Below are 14,648 nucleotides of genomic sequence, written 5' to 3' on the forward strand. Positions count from 1 at the left end.
ACACGACTGACGCGACATAGCGGCAGACTTGCCAGGTTAATTCAACAAAGACTGATTTTCACGCCCACAACGTAATAGAGTGCCAAGTGCAGCTGGGATATGAAACGAGATAAAGTCTCCGCCGTCAGCAAATACCAGTATCATTTCTTTAAAAAAATGGCTCTGTAATGTAAAGGCAGGAATAATTTCCTAATAGTTTATTAATATCAGTGATCTTCACTAGGAAAAACTGCAGAGCGGTAACTCACATTGACATCAAAATTTACTCCCTGAATCCAAATCAGTGCCAAAATAGGGCACTACCGTTTTCTACTCGATTTTCCTCATTCATTTCAGTTCAGTTCAGTCGCTCAGTCGTGTCCGACTCTTTGCGACCCCATGAATTGCAGCTCGCCAGGCCTCCCTGTCCATCACCAACTAATTACAGGGCTGTAATAGTATTTAATGGGGCTCCCGTGATGGCTCAGTTGGTAAAGAATCCGCCTGCAATGCAGGAGACTCCGGTTCCATATCTGGGTTGGGAAGATACCCTGGAGAAGGGACAGGCTACCCACTCCAGTATTCTGGCCTGGAGAATCCCGTGGACCATACAGTTTACGGGGTCGCAAAGAGTCGAGTGGGATCTCAGGTCCGAGAAAAAGTTCTTGAGAAATAATTTAGTCTACCAACTAGCCTGGAAAATGTATTTTCATAGACAGAAAAAAATGGAGGACCCTTCCATTGAATTCCGCGCGAAGCAGTTTTCTTTCTGTCCATAGGACTGTGGCCTGGGAGTGCAGAAAGGAGAAGCGTTTGTCCTCCGCTTCCTCCTTCCCTTTGTTCCTCCTTTTCCTTTCATTTTAAAATAAGGGCTAGAAATCCTGAAGCCAAACTTTTTCTCTTTTTTTAAGCACCTCTCCGCGGAGTAGGGGTTTGCTCCCGGACGGCTCCGCCTCTCGCTCTCTCGGATTGGTTGAGAGTCGAGCGGACCGAGTCTCGGGGGCGGGATCCGCGGAGCCCGGGCGGGGAGCGCACTCCCGGCGGCCCGGCTGATCCGCGCGGGGCGGGGGAAGGCGCCCTTGCCCAGCCGCCCACGAGGCTGCAGCGGTGCCGCCGCACGGTCCCGGAGGCCCCGCCGCCGCGCGCCGTGATGTGGAACCCGCTTCACGAAACCGACTCGGCCTCGGTGGCCTGGCGCCGTCCGCGCCGGCTCTGCGCGGGGGCCGTGGTGCTGGGCGCCGGCCTCTTCGTCCTCGGCTTCCTCTTCGGTACGAGGGGCAGGACGGGGGTCCGCGCCATGCTCGGCCCCCGCCCGGCCGGCTGCCCCGCGGCCCGCGGGGCTCCGGGGCCCCCTGCCGCGGGGGATACTGCTGCTGGGCTCCGGGGCGGGGATCCGGCTGGGGGGCGTGCGGACCAGCTCCCGCGAGTTAGGTGGGACTTAGTTGCCGGGGACGGTGCACGTTTGCGTTCTGGACGGGCTGCTGTAGGACAGGCACCCAGGGTCAGGAGAGTGCAGAAACCCTGAAACTGAACTTGAGAAAGTTCCACCGGCTGCAGGCCTGCGAGAAATTGGCACCTTTCCGCAGGATCTGGGGGGCATTTGCTAGATCGTCCAAGAAGCTTTGTAAGAAACGACTCCTACCTCTTTGGGGTCTTTATCTAGTCTTGTGCCTGAGACTGCTTCATGTGTACAGTGAGGAGAGCGCTGGGCATTGCCTCTCGGGAGCCCCTTTCTCTCTTTTTGGAAGTAAGTAATAGAGGAACAGTTAGTAACTGGCTGACCTTATTGTCAGTGCCCTGAGCAGAACTTTAACAGCAGTGCTTTCAAGTTTTCCCCTGTGTACTAACTTGCAGACCTAACCCAACTCTCCAAGGTAATCAGGGAGCAAGGCTGAGATTTTTCTTAAAGACTGTGCAACTTCTTCCTGACCTTGAGCAAGTGAGGAAATCTCTTAGCCTTTTTTGTCAGTCTTTGTAAGAACAATAGCTGTAACTTACTGGGAGTAGTAAATTGGCACTTTATTCTTTCCTGGGGAGGAGATGCTTCTAATTGTACTTTAATGCACAAGACTAGTGTAAGGTATCCCCAGGTAGTTTACCCATACTATGAATTCTGGGCTCCCTTTCTGGGATTTAGAAGACCAGGGCATAAACTTGCTAGGAATAGTAGTTTAGTCGCTAAGTCATGTTCGAGTCTTGCAACCCCATGGACAGAGGAGCCTGCCATGGGATTCTCCAGCATAGAATACTGGAGTGGGCTGCCATTTCCTTCTCCAATAAACCTGCTAGATTGGCTCGAACTCAGTCTCTTTTTGCTTGCTTTGTGCCCTTTGAACCACGTTGTGCTCATAACTAATGTGGATATCAGGGTTGCTGTGAGGCTTAGGTGAGATAAGTGTGCTCATTAAGGACACCGGTCACCTTGAGTTTCAATTGTCTCAACTGAAAACGTGGGAAATTCACTCGGCAAGATTAGCACGAAGATTAGGATCTTATGTGTCTTTTTTTTTTTTTTTTTTGGCCACGATGGGTCTTGCTGTGCTCGAGCTTTCTAGTTGCCAGGAGTGGGGGTCAAACGGCTCAATAGTTGGACCTCTTGGCCTCTAGGCTCAACAGCTGTGGCACTGAGGCTTAGTTGCCCCTGGCATGTACCGTCTCCCTGAACCAGGGATCCAGCTTGTGTCCCCTGTCTTGGCAAGTGGATTCCCGTCCACCGTACCACCAGGGAAGTCTTTTCTGTCTTTTAGAAGCATTTTGTGCTTCTTAGTGTTGCCCTTGGGCTTCCCAGGTGGCTCAGTGGGTACAGAACCAACCTGCAATGCAGGAGACTCGTGTTAAATCCCTGGGTTGGGAAGATCCCCTGGAGGAGGGCATGGCAACCCACTCCAGTATTCTTGCCTGGAGAACCCCGTGGACAGAGGAGACTGCAGGCTACAGTCCACGGGGCTGTAAAGAGTCAGACACGACTGAAGCGACTGAGTGTGTACCCAGTGTTGCCCTGGCCCCATACAGTGGCTTACACAGAGTGCGTTCTTTATTAATGTTAACTTTTCCCTAGGATTCTCTGCTCCTTCCCTCCCACAGGCCTCCATCCTCTTTATCCAACTCATTTTTCAGATCTCTATTCAAGCATTTCATCCCCCGTGTGCCCTGATCTTAAAGTCATTTCCAAGTCCCTTTTTTTTTTTTTTTAAACATACTGGTGGAACTGTATTTCCATTTGCTGCCAACCATTTATTTCAGTACACATGTATATATGCATGTGTGTAGCATGTATGTGATTAATAATTGGAAAGCTCCATAAAAGCTAGCTGGGTGGTTTTGGTAACCATTTATGCACAAATCATATCATCTTTCATGAAGCCAACTACAACGGATCATGGTCTTGGGCGAACTGCCTGCCCGTTGCCTCTAGCCTCTGTCTTGCAGAGATGTTGGGTGTCTTGCAGTTTCATTGTAGCTCTCTGAAGTTGGACTTCTCAAGCCTGCCTTCAACTGGAAGCACAGAATATTTTATCACACTTTGTTTTAGTGTCAGAACCAGAACAGATTATAAGACTGAATTGCCTTCAACTCTTTGAAATGATTTATGTACGTGAAATATATTCATAATTCATTAAACATCTACTAAATGTTTTTTCTGGGTCAGCAGAGGAGTAGTCACTGGGGATAGAAGCTTGAAGGAGAAAGAAGGTGGATCTCCTTTAGGCTTTCCTTTTCCCCATTAGTATATTTAATTTTAGTGCTAATATCATAAAGCATTTCTTAGAATAACAGCAATACATAATGAAATTGGATTAAAAATATATTGTGACTGATTTGTAATTAAGTCTGTCTGCATGATTTTTTTTCCAATGGAGGTAGGCAAGAGAAAACTTCAGGAAATCTCAGTTAATGCCAGAGGTCATGGACAATTTGTGTTTTACGTATGATAAATAAAATAATAAGGAAAAATATGCTCTGTCTGTAATCTTATACCCCATTCCTATATTTGTTTGTCTTTTGCAGGATGGTTTATAAAGTCCTCCAGTGAAGCTACTAACATTCCACAGCATAATGTAAAGAAAGCGTTTTTGGATGAGTTGAAAGCAGAGAACATCAAGACCTTCTTGTAGTAAGCAGATACTTCAAAGTTTATATCAAGTTGAAAAATTTTGTTATTCTGTTTAGAAGCTTGATCCATTATTTCATAAACAGAAACTGACTTAAAAAAAAAGTCTTACCCTCAGCTGAACTTTATCATGATAGATGTTTTAAAGCAGGTGTCAGCATACTTTTCCTGTAAAGAGCCAGCTTAAAACATAGTTTGCTGACTCCTGTTTTAGAGGAAGATAATGTGTTTAAGTCAAAAGAATAAATTTGGACTTTGAAGTCAGACATTGACAAGTTTAAATTCCATCTTTGCCTGTTGATATTAACATAACTGAGTGAATATGTAACCTTCCTGAGCTCTCATTTTCACATCTGTAAAATGGGAATAGTGATACTGTTATGATGAGCATGAAATTAGAGAGCATATGTGTGACCTAGTGTAAAAACCTGCTGCCTATTTCCTGAAATAGCTATCCCTGGTATGGAGAAAAAGAGTAAATGAATAAATTTAAAAGGTATTTTCAAGACAACTAAAAATAAAACACTTTTATTGAGTAATTGATTGGAATACTTAGACTCTTTCAAAACAAAATACTTGAAGTCCTGATAATGATTAAAGGATTCCTTTATGAATGCAAGTTATGCTATGCTATGCTATGCTAAGTCGCTTCAGTTGTGTCCGATTCTGTGCGACCCCATAGACGGCAGCCCACCAGGCTCCGTCATCCCTGGGATTCTCCAGGCAAGAATACTGGAGTGGGTTGCCATTTCCTTCTCCAGTGCATGAAAGAGAAAAGTGAAAGTGAAGTCACTCAGTTGTGTCCGACTCTTAGCGACCCCATGGACTGCAGCCTACCAGGCTCCTCCGTCCATGGGATTTTCCAGGCAAGAGTACTGGAGTGGGGTGCCATTGCCTTCTCCAATGCAAGTTATAATTTTATATAAAAACAGGCAAGTGAACAGATAGATAGATAGGCAATGCAGCAGACCTGGGTTTGATCCCTTTGTTGGGAAGATCCCCTGGAGAAGGGAATGACTACATTTTCCAGTATCTTGTCTAGAGAATTTATGGATAGAAGAGCCTGTTGGGCTGCAGTCCATGGGATCTCAAAGAGATGGACATAACGAGGCAACTAACACCAGAGAGAATATACACATAGTCTTTAAAATTAAAACTATGAATAAAATTTGCTAGGGCATCTGTCAAGTCTTTATAAGGGCCATTTCTGGTGAGAGATATGGAATTAAAAAAATTTTTTTGTGGAAATTTTTCTGCCTCTTCCATGTCTTTTTCTGTAGTTATATATAATAGATGTAATGAAAGTGGGAGTCTGGCTAGACATAATCTTCACTCCTAGACAGGTGCTACCTCTGCTTCCTTTTTCCTTTTCTGACCTGTGACATGGTTGTTGTTATTCAGTCGCCAAGTCGTGTCTGACTCTTTCGGACCCCACAGACAGCAGCACGCCAGGCTTCCTTGTCCTTCACTATCTCCCAGAATTTGCTCAAACTTATGTCCACTGAGTCAATGATGCCATCCAACCATCTCATCCTCTGTGATGTGGAGTGACCAGCAAAGAAGAAAAATGAATATCTTCTCACTTTCTGGGCCCTCAGCTTTTTGCTTATTCTCCATGGCCTTGACCAAGATCTTCTGTTTATACTGCCAAAATCTTGGCTCTCTGTGTAGCAGTGATGAACAGAAATATGGAGACAGTTATGGGGGAGGAAAGAGTGACTTTATTTCTTTGGCAGGCAGAGGGGGAGTACCTCAAGAACTGTGCTCCTCTCCCTGGAGAATAGTATAGTGTGTAGTGTTAGTCGCTCAGTCCTGTCCGACTCTGTGACCCCATGGACTATGACCTGCCAGGATCCTCTGTCCATGGGGATTCTCCAGGCACGAATATTGGAGTGGGTAACCATTTCCTCCTCCAGGGGATCTTCACAACCCAGGAATCGAACCCAGGTCTCCTGCCTTGTAGGCGGACTCTTTACCATCTGAGCCACCAGGGAAGCCCTGGAGAATGGAAGAGGTTAAACAGTCAGATAGGGTTATGTGACAAGGATCGAGGTATTAGCATTCTTCTGCCAACTGACAAGGTTAGGATGTATGCAGGGTCTCAGGTGGTTGGGTCTCCTAAACTTGATGAGTTTTTCTGGTTCCTTTAATCTCACCATATTTCAGGTGATTTCTCTTAATTAGCAGCTGTTTGAGTCTGCCCTTTAGAACTCAGGGAAGGTCATGAAGGTAGAGTCTTGCCTAGAGAAGTGGGGGACAAAAAGGCCTCCATGCCTGAAACCCCACAGGGCCCTGCTTGGCATCATTTAGAACTCAAGAATTTTCACCATTAACACAAAAAGAGATGAACAGAACCCCCACTCACCCCTCCAAGGGCCACAGAATCTCCAGAAGCCTCCTGAACTCCCCCTAATTCCAGTTTGCCATTTGTCCATTGGAGCTGTTCAGTCTATTTATACCCTTAGGTCAGGGGTCATTAAAGGCTCAGATCTGTCTTTTCCCCTTTTCTAACCCTTCGCTTTACTGCTAAAGTTTCTCTACTGTTTCGAAGTTACCTGACTCTGACTGGAAGGATTAAGGAGGGACTGCCTTTTCGGTCTCCCTTGGCGTGCAAGGTTGTCCTGTGTTTTCCTTTTGTTTTGTAACACCTGGTAAAAGTCTCAGATTTGTTCATTATTTTGCATTCTTCTTCCACGCTTTCTGAAAGACAAGGTTATTTTAGAGGAATGTTTTAGAATTTCACTGATCTGCATTTGAAAACCAGTTCTACCTTTCACTGGTTGTCTTTAAGTCACCTAATGTCTCTAAGCATTGTTCATTCGTAAACCAAATGTAGTGTATTAAAATGTACATCAATAGCTCCCTTTATTAATTGAGATGACATAATGATACTTAGGACATATTTAAAGTTTTTTAGCCAGACAGAGATGTATGTGCCTATTTTTTAAATGCACGATGTTAGCTATTTTGGATAGTTAATAAATTATTCAAATAAATTAAAAAATAACTTGATATTCTAGTAGGTCAAGAAATTGTGACACACTTCTCAATTGATTAAAACAAAAAAACAGAACTTCTGTTTATTACCAGTTGTCTCATTGAGCCTCAGATCTTTGTGTATTAGTGAGGTAGCAATTTTCTCCTTCTGTATGAATGAGAGGGCTTCTCTGATGGCTCAGAGGGCCAATAATCCTGTCATCTGCAATGCAGGAGACACTGGAGCCTCGGGTTCCATCCCTGGGTTGCGAAGATCCCCTGGAGGAAGAAATGGCAACCGATTCCAGTATTCTTGCCTAGAGAATCCCATGGACAGAGGAGCCTGGTGGGCTACAGGCCATGGGGATCTTAAAGAGTCAGACATGACTAAGCCACTAAGCACTCACAACGAATGAGAAATTTAAGACATGGCCAGGATCATACAACAAGACAGTGGCAAAACCTGTAGGACACCGATTTTGTGGCAATTGATTTTATTTATCCTTGGAAACACATCTTTTTTCCTACTCGTCATTTTTAGGATCAACTTTTCTTCAAATGAATCGATTCTAACGCTGATCATAGCATGCTTGTTGTATGTCGATTGATAACAACAAAACTTTTACCAGGAATTTCACTCATCAAGTTACCTGATGAAACTTGGGTCTGCTAGCCTGCTGCAATCTACTGACGCTGGGTTGAGGTGAAGGAGTACGGTGTTTATTATAGGGTGCCAAATAGAGAGAACAGACACCTCAAACTCAAATGACCGGAAATCATAGATGGCTTTCAAGGGGAGGGTTTTTAAAGACAACATTTGAGAAGCTGGTTGCAGCTCATGGACTTTCTTCTGATTGGTTGGTGATGAGGTAACCAGATGATGTTTCGGAAATCTAAATCATCAACTTTGTGGTTCTAAGTAGTCTCAGGTCTATGTCCTTGTGGTCAGCACGTAGTCACCATACTCCAGCTATGTGGGGTTCTCAGTTTCTGCAGAACAGCTCAAAGATATGTATCAGATTGTTATATTGTTTAAATTATCATTACTTTTCTTGCTTTACCACTGTTCCTTTATTTCTGTATTCACTCACTTCCATAATGGTAATTGCTTGTGTCTGCTCTTTGGAACTCAGGGAAGGCCTAGGAGATTAAAGCCTTTTACTACAAAATATAAACGGGGGGCACCGTGGGGCTTTTGTATCTGGGAGGGCCCTTGGAGGTACTGCTTGATTTCAATCCGCCTTTTTCTTTGACACTCCTTAATGCTGACAGGAATAGAGACCAAATGTGAAAAAGGAATAAAGTTTTTTGGATAGAGAGGTTCATCATGAATTTGGCAGGGGAATTTAGTTTTAGGGGAGTCATTTCGATAATAAAGTCTGATAATGATCTCCTGTGTGTGTGTCTGTGTGGGCAGGATCAAGCCTCTCATAACAATTCTTTCATGTAAGAATAGAGTTATAGCTATGACTTCAGGAAATTTGCAAACTTTGCATCTATTTTAGTTATGTTACAGTTTGGATTTGTGTAATAAGGAATAAAATAGCAACATGTTGGCTGTGTAATGTTTTCTTTCCAGGTCGATGAGGAAATGCATAGATGCCTCAGCTGCCTCTTAAAATTGTGTTCTTTTCATTACTTTATTTTGCAAATACACATTAGAAATCCTGTGTAGGGTTTTAAACTTCTAAATATTTATTGAATGAGAATTGTAATACTGTTTTTGTAAATAACAATTTAAATGATTTTACTCTAATTATAAAATTAATCCCAGGACTCCCCTTCCTCCCTTAGTTTTTTTTAAGGGATTCAGCACTTGAAATTAGTATGACTATATCTATGTTCGTTATTCATTGTTTTTTTTTTTTTTAAATCACTGTAAGAATGGAAGTAGATTGAGTTTAGAAAAACCTACATAATTAGAATGAGAAATTCATGAAGCTCAAGACACTTATAAGCTAGAAATGAATAAATGTCGTTTCATGCACATGATGCTTTGTCATATGGGATTTTTTTTCTTGAAACGATTTAAATTGAAAATAACAGTGAACTGAATCTTCAAGGAAACAACAAATTTCCAAGAAAGAGAACTTTAAAACAAAAGCCCCAGTATCTACACATACTAAATGAGAAATTAGTCTATTCTTGAAAATATTTGTCGTACCTAAAATTTTAGCCACATGGTTTGTTATTTGTTAAAGATATTCTTGGTCAGACTAATTCTCATTGTTGATTTTTAGTATTATACTTAGAATGCATGGTGATTGGAATACAAGCGATTCGGTTTGAGCTTGTGTAAATATGTCCAAATTACTTCTTAAAGAAGACAATTTAAAATGGCTGCTAACCAAAAGGTTTCTCACTTTGCTATAATGTTCATTATTTTAAAATAAATGTGATTATCAGTAGTTCTTGGAATGTCACAGCTTGATCTTTGGCTGAAAATATTTTTTACTTTCCAATTATATTTTATAAGGTGAAATAAATAGATAATTCCATGAAAGTTCAAATATGCCTGAGTCTTAAGGAAAGAATAGAACACTTTCCTCATCTAATATGGAGAGATCCTCTACAGGTGTACACATATCAATTCTCTATGAGGATCAGTTTTTCTGATTTTTCTCTTGAATGAGTACAAATTATAACATGAAGATTTTAAAACACTTTAAAATCTATTTGATGTCATAATGGTACCACTTTGCTTTTTTAAGGTGTAGCATTTAAAAGTATTTTTTTAAAATGTAAATCTGCTTTATTTGGTTGTTGACTTAAGACAAAGGCTGACTAAACAATTTCTAACTACTTTCAATTTTTGTTCAACAGTAATTTTACACGGATACCGCATTTAGCTGGAACAGAACAAAACTTCCAGCTTGCAAAGGAAATTCAAGCTCAGTGGAAAGAATTTGGCCTGGATTCTGTTGAGTTAGCCCATTATGATGTCCTGTTGTCCTATCCAAATGAGACTGTTCCCAACTACATCTCAATAATTGATGAAGATGGAAATGAGGTAAAAAGAAAGAAAAAATAAGCTCCCCATCTTCTGTTTTGAAATGCCTTCTGTAAAAGAATGCCCTGTGCCATCTCCAAACGCTGATAGAAATTAGTATTGACACTTGTGAATGATGCCTTTAATGATCTTACTATTGGTGCCAACTCTTTCTTAATGATGTTTGAATATAACGTGGTGTTGAAAAGATTCTGAGAAATTGATGCTTGATGACAGTTGCTATTTTCTTCTTTTTAACTATTGTTCACTAACAAAATATGATATGTTAGTAAACTATGGCTAAATTAGATACACTTTTGATTGGTTCAGATGATAAAAGATCATGCATCAATTTGAGGATGCTAGGAAATTGAGAGATGTGTTTTTTGAGCCAGTAGGTTTTTATTGGTAATTCATGATTATATTTCCTTTGATCATGTATTCAGCTGTGTACCCAGAACTTGGGTGTGGGCATTTGGAAAGAAGAGAGTTTGGAGAGAAACACTCGAGAATTACATCTATGCTAAAAATTCACAATCTTCTTTGCTAGTAAGGGCACATAATTGGAAAAGAAGATGATACAAGTAGTTGAGATATTTCATATCATGATGTATATTCAATATGAAAACTCATAAAATATAACTCATATATTCATCAGTATTTGTCTTAGAGCTACCATATCCATATCTAAAATAGCCCTTTTCCTCTAGATAGCTTTCTTGAGTCCCCTTCGCTGGAGCTTCTAAATTGCATATAGATTCAAATGTATCCAGTTTGATTGGTCAGCACAAAATATCATGTGATTTTTGTACATACAAATTTTTAATCACCTCCTCTTATTGACTAATGAATCAGCCTCTTCTTAATGATTAATATGCTATTTTGTAGTCAGTGATACAATCCCATGGTAAATTTCCTAATATGAGTTGAAACTTTACATATTCACTCTTTTTAAATTATAATAGTTAATACAGTTTAACTTTTAAAAATACTGTCAAACCATTTCACAATTATAAAAATATTTTTAAGGTTGGTATGGGGAATACCAATACACTCCATAAAATTCCGTAGCCTTTATAAGTGGTGACATTATCTATATAATTATTAAAGAGTCTTTAAAAGTATATTTAGGAAGAGTATTTGATCACATAGTAAAATGCCAGTAATATTAAAAAATACGTGGAAACAGTGGGGGAGGGAGAGAGTGAGACGGATGGAGAAAGTAGCATCAACATATATACACTATCGGTTTAAGATGGACAGCTGGTGAGAAGTCCCTGTGTAGCACAGGGAGCGCAGTCTGGTGCTCTGTGATGACGTGTATGTATAATTAAGACTGATTTGCATTGTTGTATGGCAGAAACCAAAACTATACTGTAAAATTAAAAAAAGTATATTAAGGTTAAAAAAATACAAGGTTAAAAAAATGCATTAAACCAAATTTGATTTCTCAAGTTTGGTGATTGTATACAATGAGGAAAATAACAAACTTTCATTTTTCTTCTCTTTTCTTCCTCTTCACTTCCCAGTTTCATCCCTACCTTTGCTTTTATTCCATTTCATTATTTGTTTTTCCTATTATAAGCATTTATGAAATTTCTAAAGCCTGTCCCATAACATAAACATATAATTAGAAGTTTCATTTTGGAGGTTTTCCTGAATGGGGTTAGCTGCCAAAAGCTTATTAACTTTTTTGAAAGTTATATCATTAATTCAGTTTTGTTTTTATCCAGTTATACCTGCATATAAATATTCACACAGTTCTTCAAAGGGCCTTGCTTCTTCCCTATTTCCCTCTTCCCTGAGGGAATCACTGTTCAGCCCTGAGTTGATTTCTTTTGATATATACCTCTGTTTCTTTAAATGTTGTGCTTGTAGTGCTTGCGTTTCAGATTCAGGCATTTTCTTTTGACCTTGTGACAGTTCAGCTCTATTCTCACCCCTCTGCCCCAACTACAGATACTCTCTTACTGGGTCCCCATCTCCCAGATCAATTAATGTGACTGACCGTTCATAGCTAAGCTAGGTAAACTGCGAATTTTACTGTCCCGCATGGCACAGACATGTTCTCCTTCCCACAGACAACAAATATGATTAATATTTTATAGATTCTACCAGAAATGTTTTCAATACATATTATGCATTATTTTCTCTTTATTTATGTAGGGACAATGTGCCATATAGATTGAACTATATATATATATATATATATATATATATATTGCCTTTTTATGTTGCAAAAGTTAAATAAAAATTTGTAAACCAAAATTATTTTACTTATACTCAGAATACATAGTTTGAGGCTATGTTAGTGAATGTTGGATAGTGAACATTGCTCACTGGTGTATTGTCTGTCTTTGATGAAGTCACCCAGAAGAGTCATTTCCTTGACCATAAGAAACTTTTCCCAGTTGTTGGAATAACTCATAAACTGGATGTGAAGTCCACCTGCTCAGTGATGCTGTAAAATTGAAGGTTGCCATAAAGGCAAATCAAGTGAGACCAGCTTGAATACTCCCTTGACTGAAAGACTTGCTGATGAGATGACTTTTTCTCAAGGTGGATTTTTATTGCACTTTAGTATAGTTTTGCTTAGAATTTTCCCCAGTGATTCAGATCAGTTTGTTCTCTATTACAGAGAAAAATTACAGGAAAAATGGAAGATGTGGGAATTTTTGAAGAGTAGTAGTTGATTTGGTTTCATTTTAGGTTCTGTCAGCACCTGAAGTAGGTAGCTGGTGCTTTAGTATAGTGTCAGCCCAGATTCTCTCTCCATCTCCCAGCACCTTTAAATTACTGCACTGGCCAGGACCTACAGTTTAATATTGAAAGGAAGTGAAGGCAGCAGGTGTCCTTGACTTGAATGTCTTTAATGTTTCACCTTAATTTTGATATTTATGTCAGGTTACCTTAATTCAGGGCTTTCCAGGTGGCACTAGTGGTAAACAACCCACTTTCCAATGCAGGAGACATAAGAGACGTGGGTTCGATCCCTGGGTTGGGAAGATCCCCTGGAGGAGGGCATGGGAACCCACTCCAGTATGCTCTTCTGTCCCTGGGATCACAGAGATTGGAGACAACTCGATCGACTTAGCACAGCATGCACTAATTCACTTTTCAAGTTCACTAAGACTTTTTTGTCATGAATTTATATTGAATTTTATCAGAAATTTTTTCTTTTTGTAGATAACTTTTGAGATGAGCATATGTTTTCTTTTTCATAATGATAATTATAATGAATGATGTAATATTAGATTAGTTTACATTTTTGAAATGTATAATATTAGTATGTAGTAGAGTTTTCAACTCATATCTGTATACATTTATTATATTGATAACATGTTTGGCCTGTATTTCTGCAATATGCTTATTTGATTATAATTTCTAGATTATACTTGCCTTATAAAATGAGTTTTTAATCTCTGAAATAGGTTGTATTGTATTTAAAAAATCTTTTAGTATTTCAGATCAAAGGAAAACCACTTGGTTTTGATACTTTGTTTTATGGAAGATTTTAAGCTACTGATTCAATTTCTTTTTTGTTATGGGACTATTTAGATTCGTTTAAAATGCACTGTTATGTCAGTTTTAATTTTTTTTAAATCCATTGTTCCATTTCATCTAAGTTTTCAATTATTGGCACATTTCTTCCTAGAATTTTCTTACTATCTTTTTTGCAAGATCTATAGATAAGCCTTTTTTTCTACTCCTAATATTATTTATTTGTATTACTTTTTTTTCTTAAGTTCCCCTCTTACCTTCCTAGTCTCTATTTTGCTGTTCTTTGTAAATTTTCAATTGAATACTTAATTTATTGATGTTGGACCTTTATTCTTTTTTAATATGAGTATTTAAAACCATACATTTCCTTCTAAGAACTACTTCAACTAGATCTCACAAGATCTGATTTTCTAAATTAACTACATTGTGATCAAATAATTGCAATTTGTATGACACTAATCCTTTGCAGTCGTTTCTTTAGTCTATTGTGTCATCAATTTTTATAAATGTTCTCTTGTTATTTGAAAAAAATATTTTCAGTTGTTGAGTTTAATAATTTTATATTTGCTTATTAGTTAAAATTTGTTAATTGTTTGGCTAAAATATCCTTTATCCTTGATGTGCTCTCATTTTGTCTATTTTTATTAATTACTGGGAAAGGAATATTAGATTTTCTAACCATAATGATGGATTATTTTTATTTCCGTGTTGAATTCTGTTGATTCCTGGAGTTTGGAGCTCTTCCATTAGATATAAACAGTATTTGTTTGGTGTTTCTTTTTCTGCATTGTTACTTTCAGACTTACTGTGATCATATGTTTAGGTAACTTCTTGTAAAATGGTACACAGTTGAATTTATCTAGTCTGACATACTAAGCTTTTTTTAAAAATTAAAAAAAAATTTGTTATACTGACTTACAGTAATACTACTTATATGAATTTTACTTTTACTTTTTCCCCCTAATGTTCCTTTTCTCTCTTTTTTTTTTTTTTTTATTTTCTTCTTTTTTGGGGGTGGGGTAATGGTTAATTTTATTAATTTTGTTTTTTTTAGTAGTTAGGAAAGTAAAATAATATTAATTCCCACTTAAC

The 14,648-nt window shown here is 39.1% G+C and overlaps 1 protein-coding gene across 1 annotated transcript in view; it reads left to right on the forward strand.

Moving 5' to 3' along the window:
• The first annotated feature begins 993 nt into the window (after window positions 1-993).
• Window positions 994-14,648, forward strand: part of FOLH1 (folate hydrolase 1) — a 71,342-nt gene continuing 57,687 nt past the window's right edge. Inside the window, exons 1-3 of the mRNA XM_086383147.1 lie at window positions 994-1,247; window positions 3,988-4,093; window positions 9,890-10,076. Coding sequence (XP_086239273.1) covers window positions 1,130-1,247; window positions 3,988-4,093; window positions 9,890-10,076 — 411 coding nt within the window. The 5' untranslated portion in view covers window positions 994-1,129. The remainder of the gene's footprint in view (window positions 1,248-3,987; window positions 4,094-9,889; window positions 10,077-14,648) is intronic.

Source organism: Bos grunniens, chromosome 29 (genome assembly GCF_055505025.1).
Source record: "Bos grunniens cultivar Pamir isolate PY7600 chromosome 29, Bosgru_T2T1.0, whole genome shotgun sequence".
Classification (NCBI taxonomy): Eukaryota; Metazoa; Chordata; class Mammalia; order Artiodactyla; family Bovidae; genus Bos; species Bos grunniens.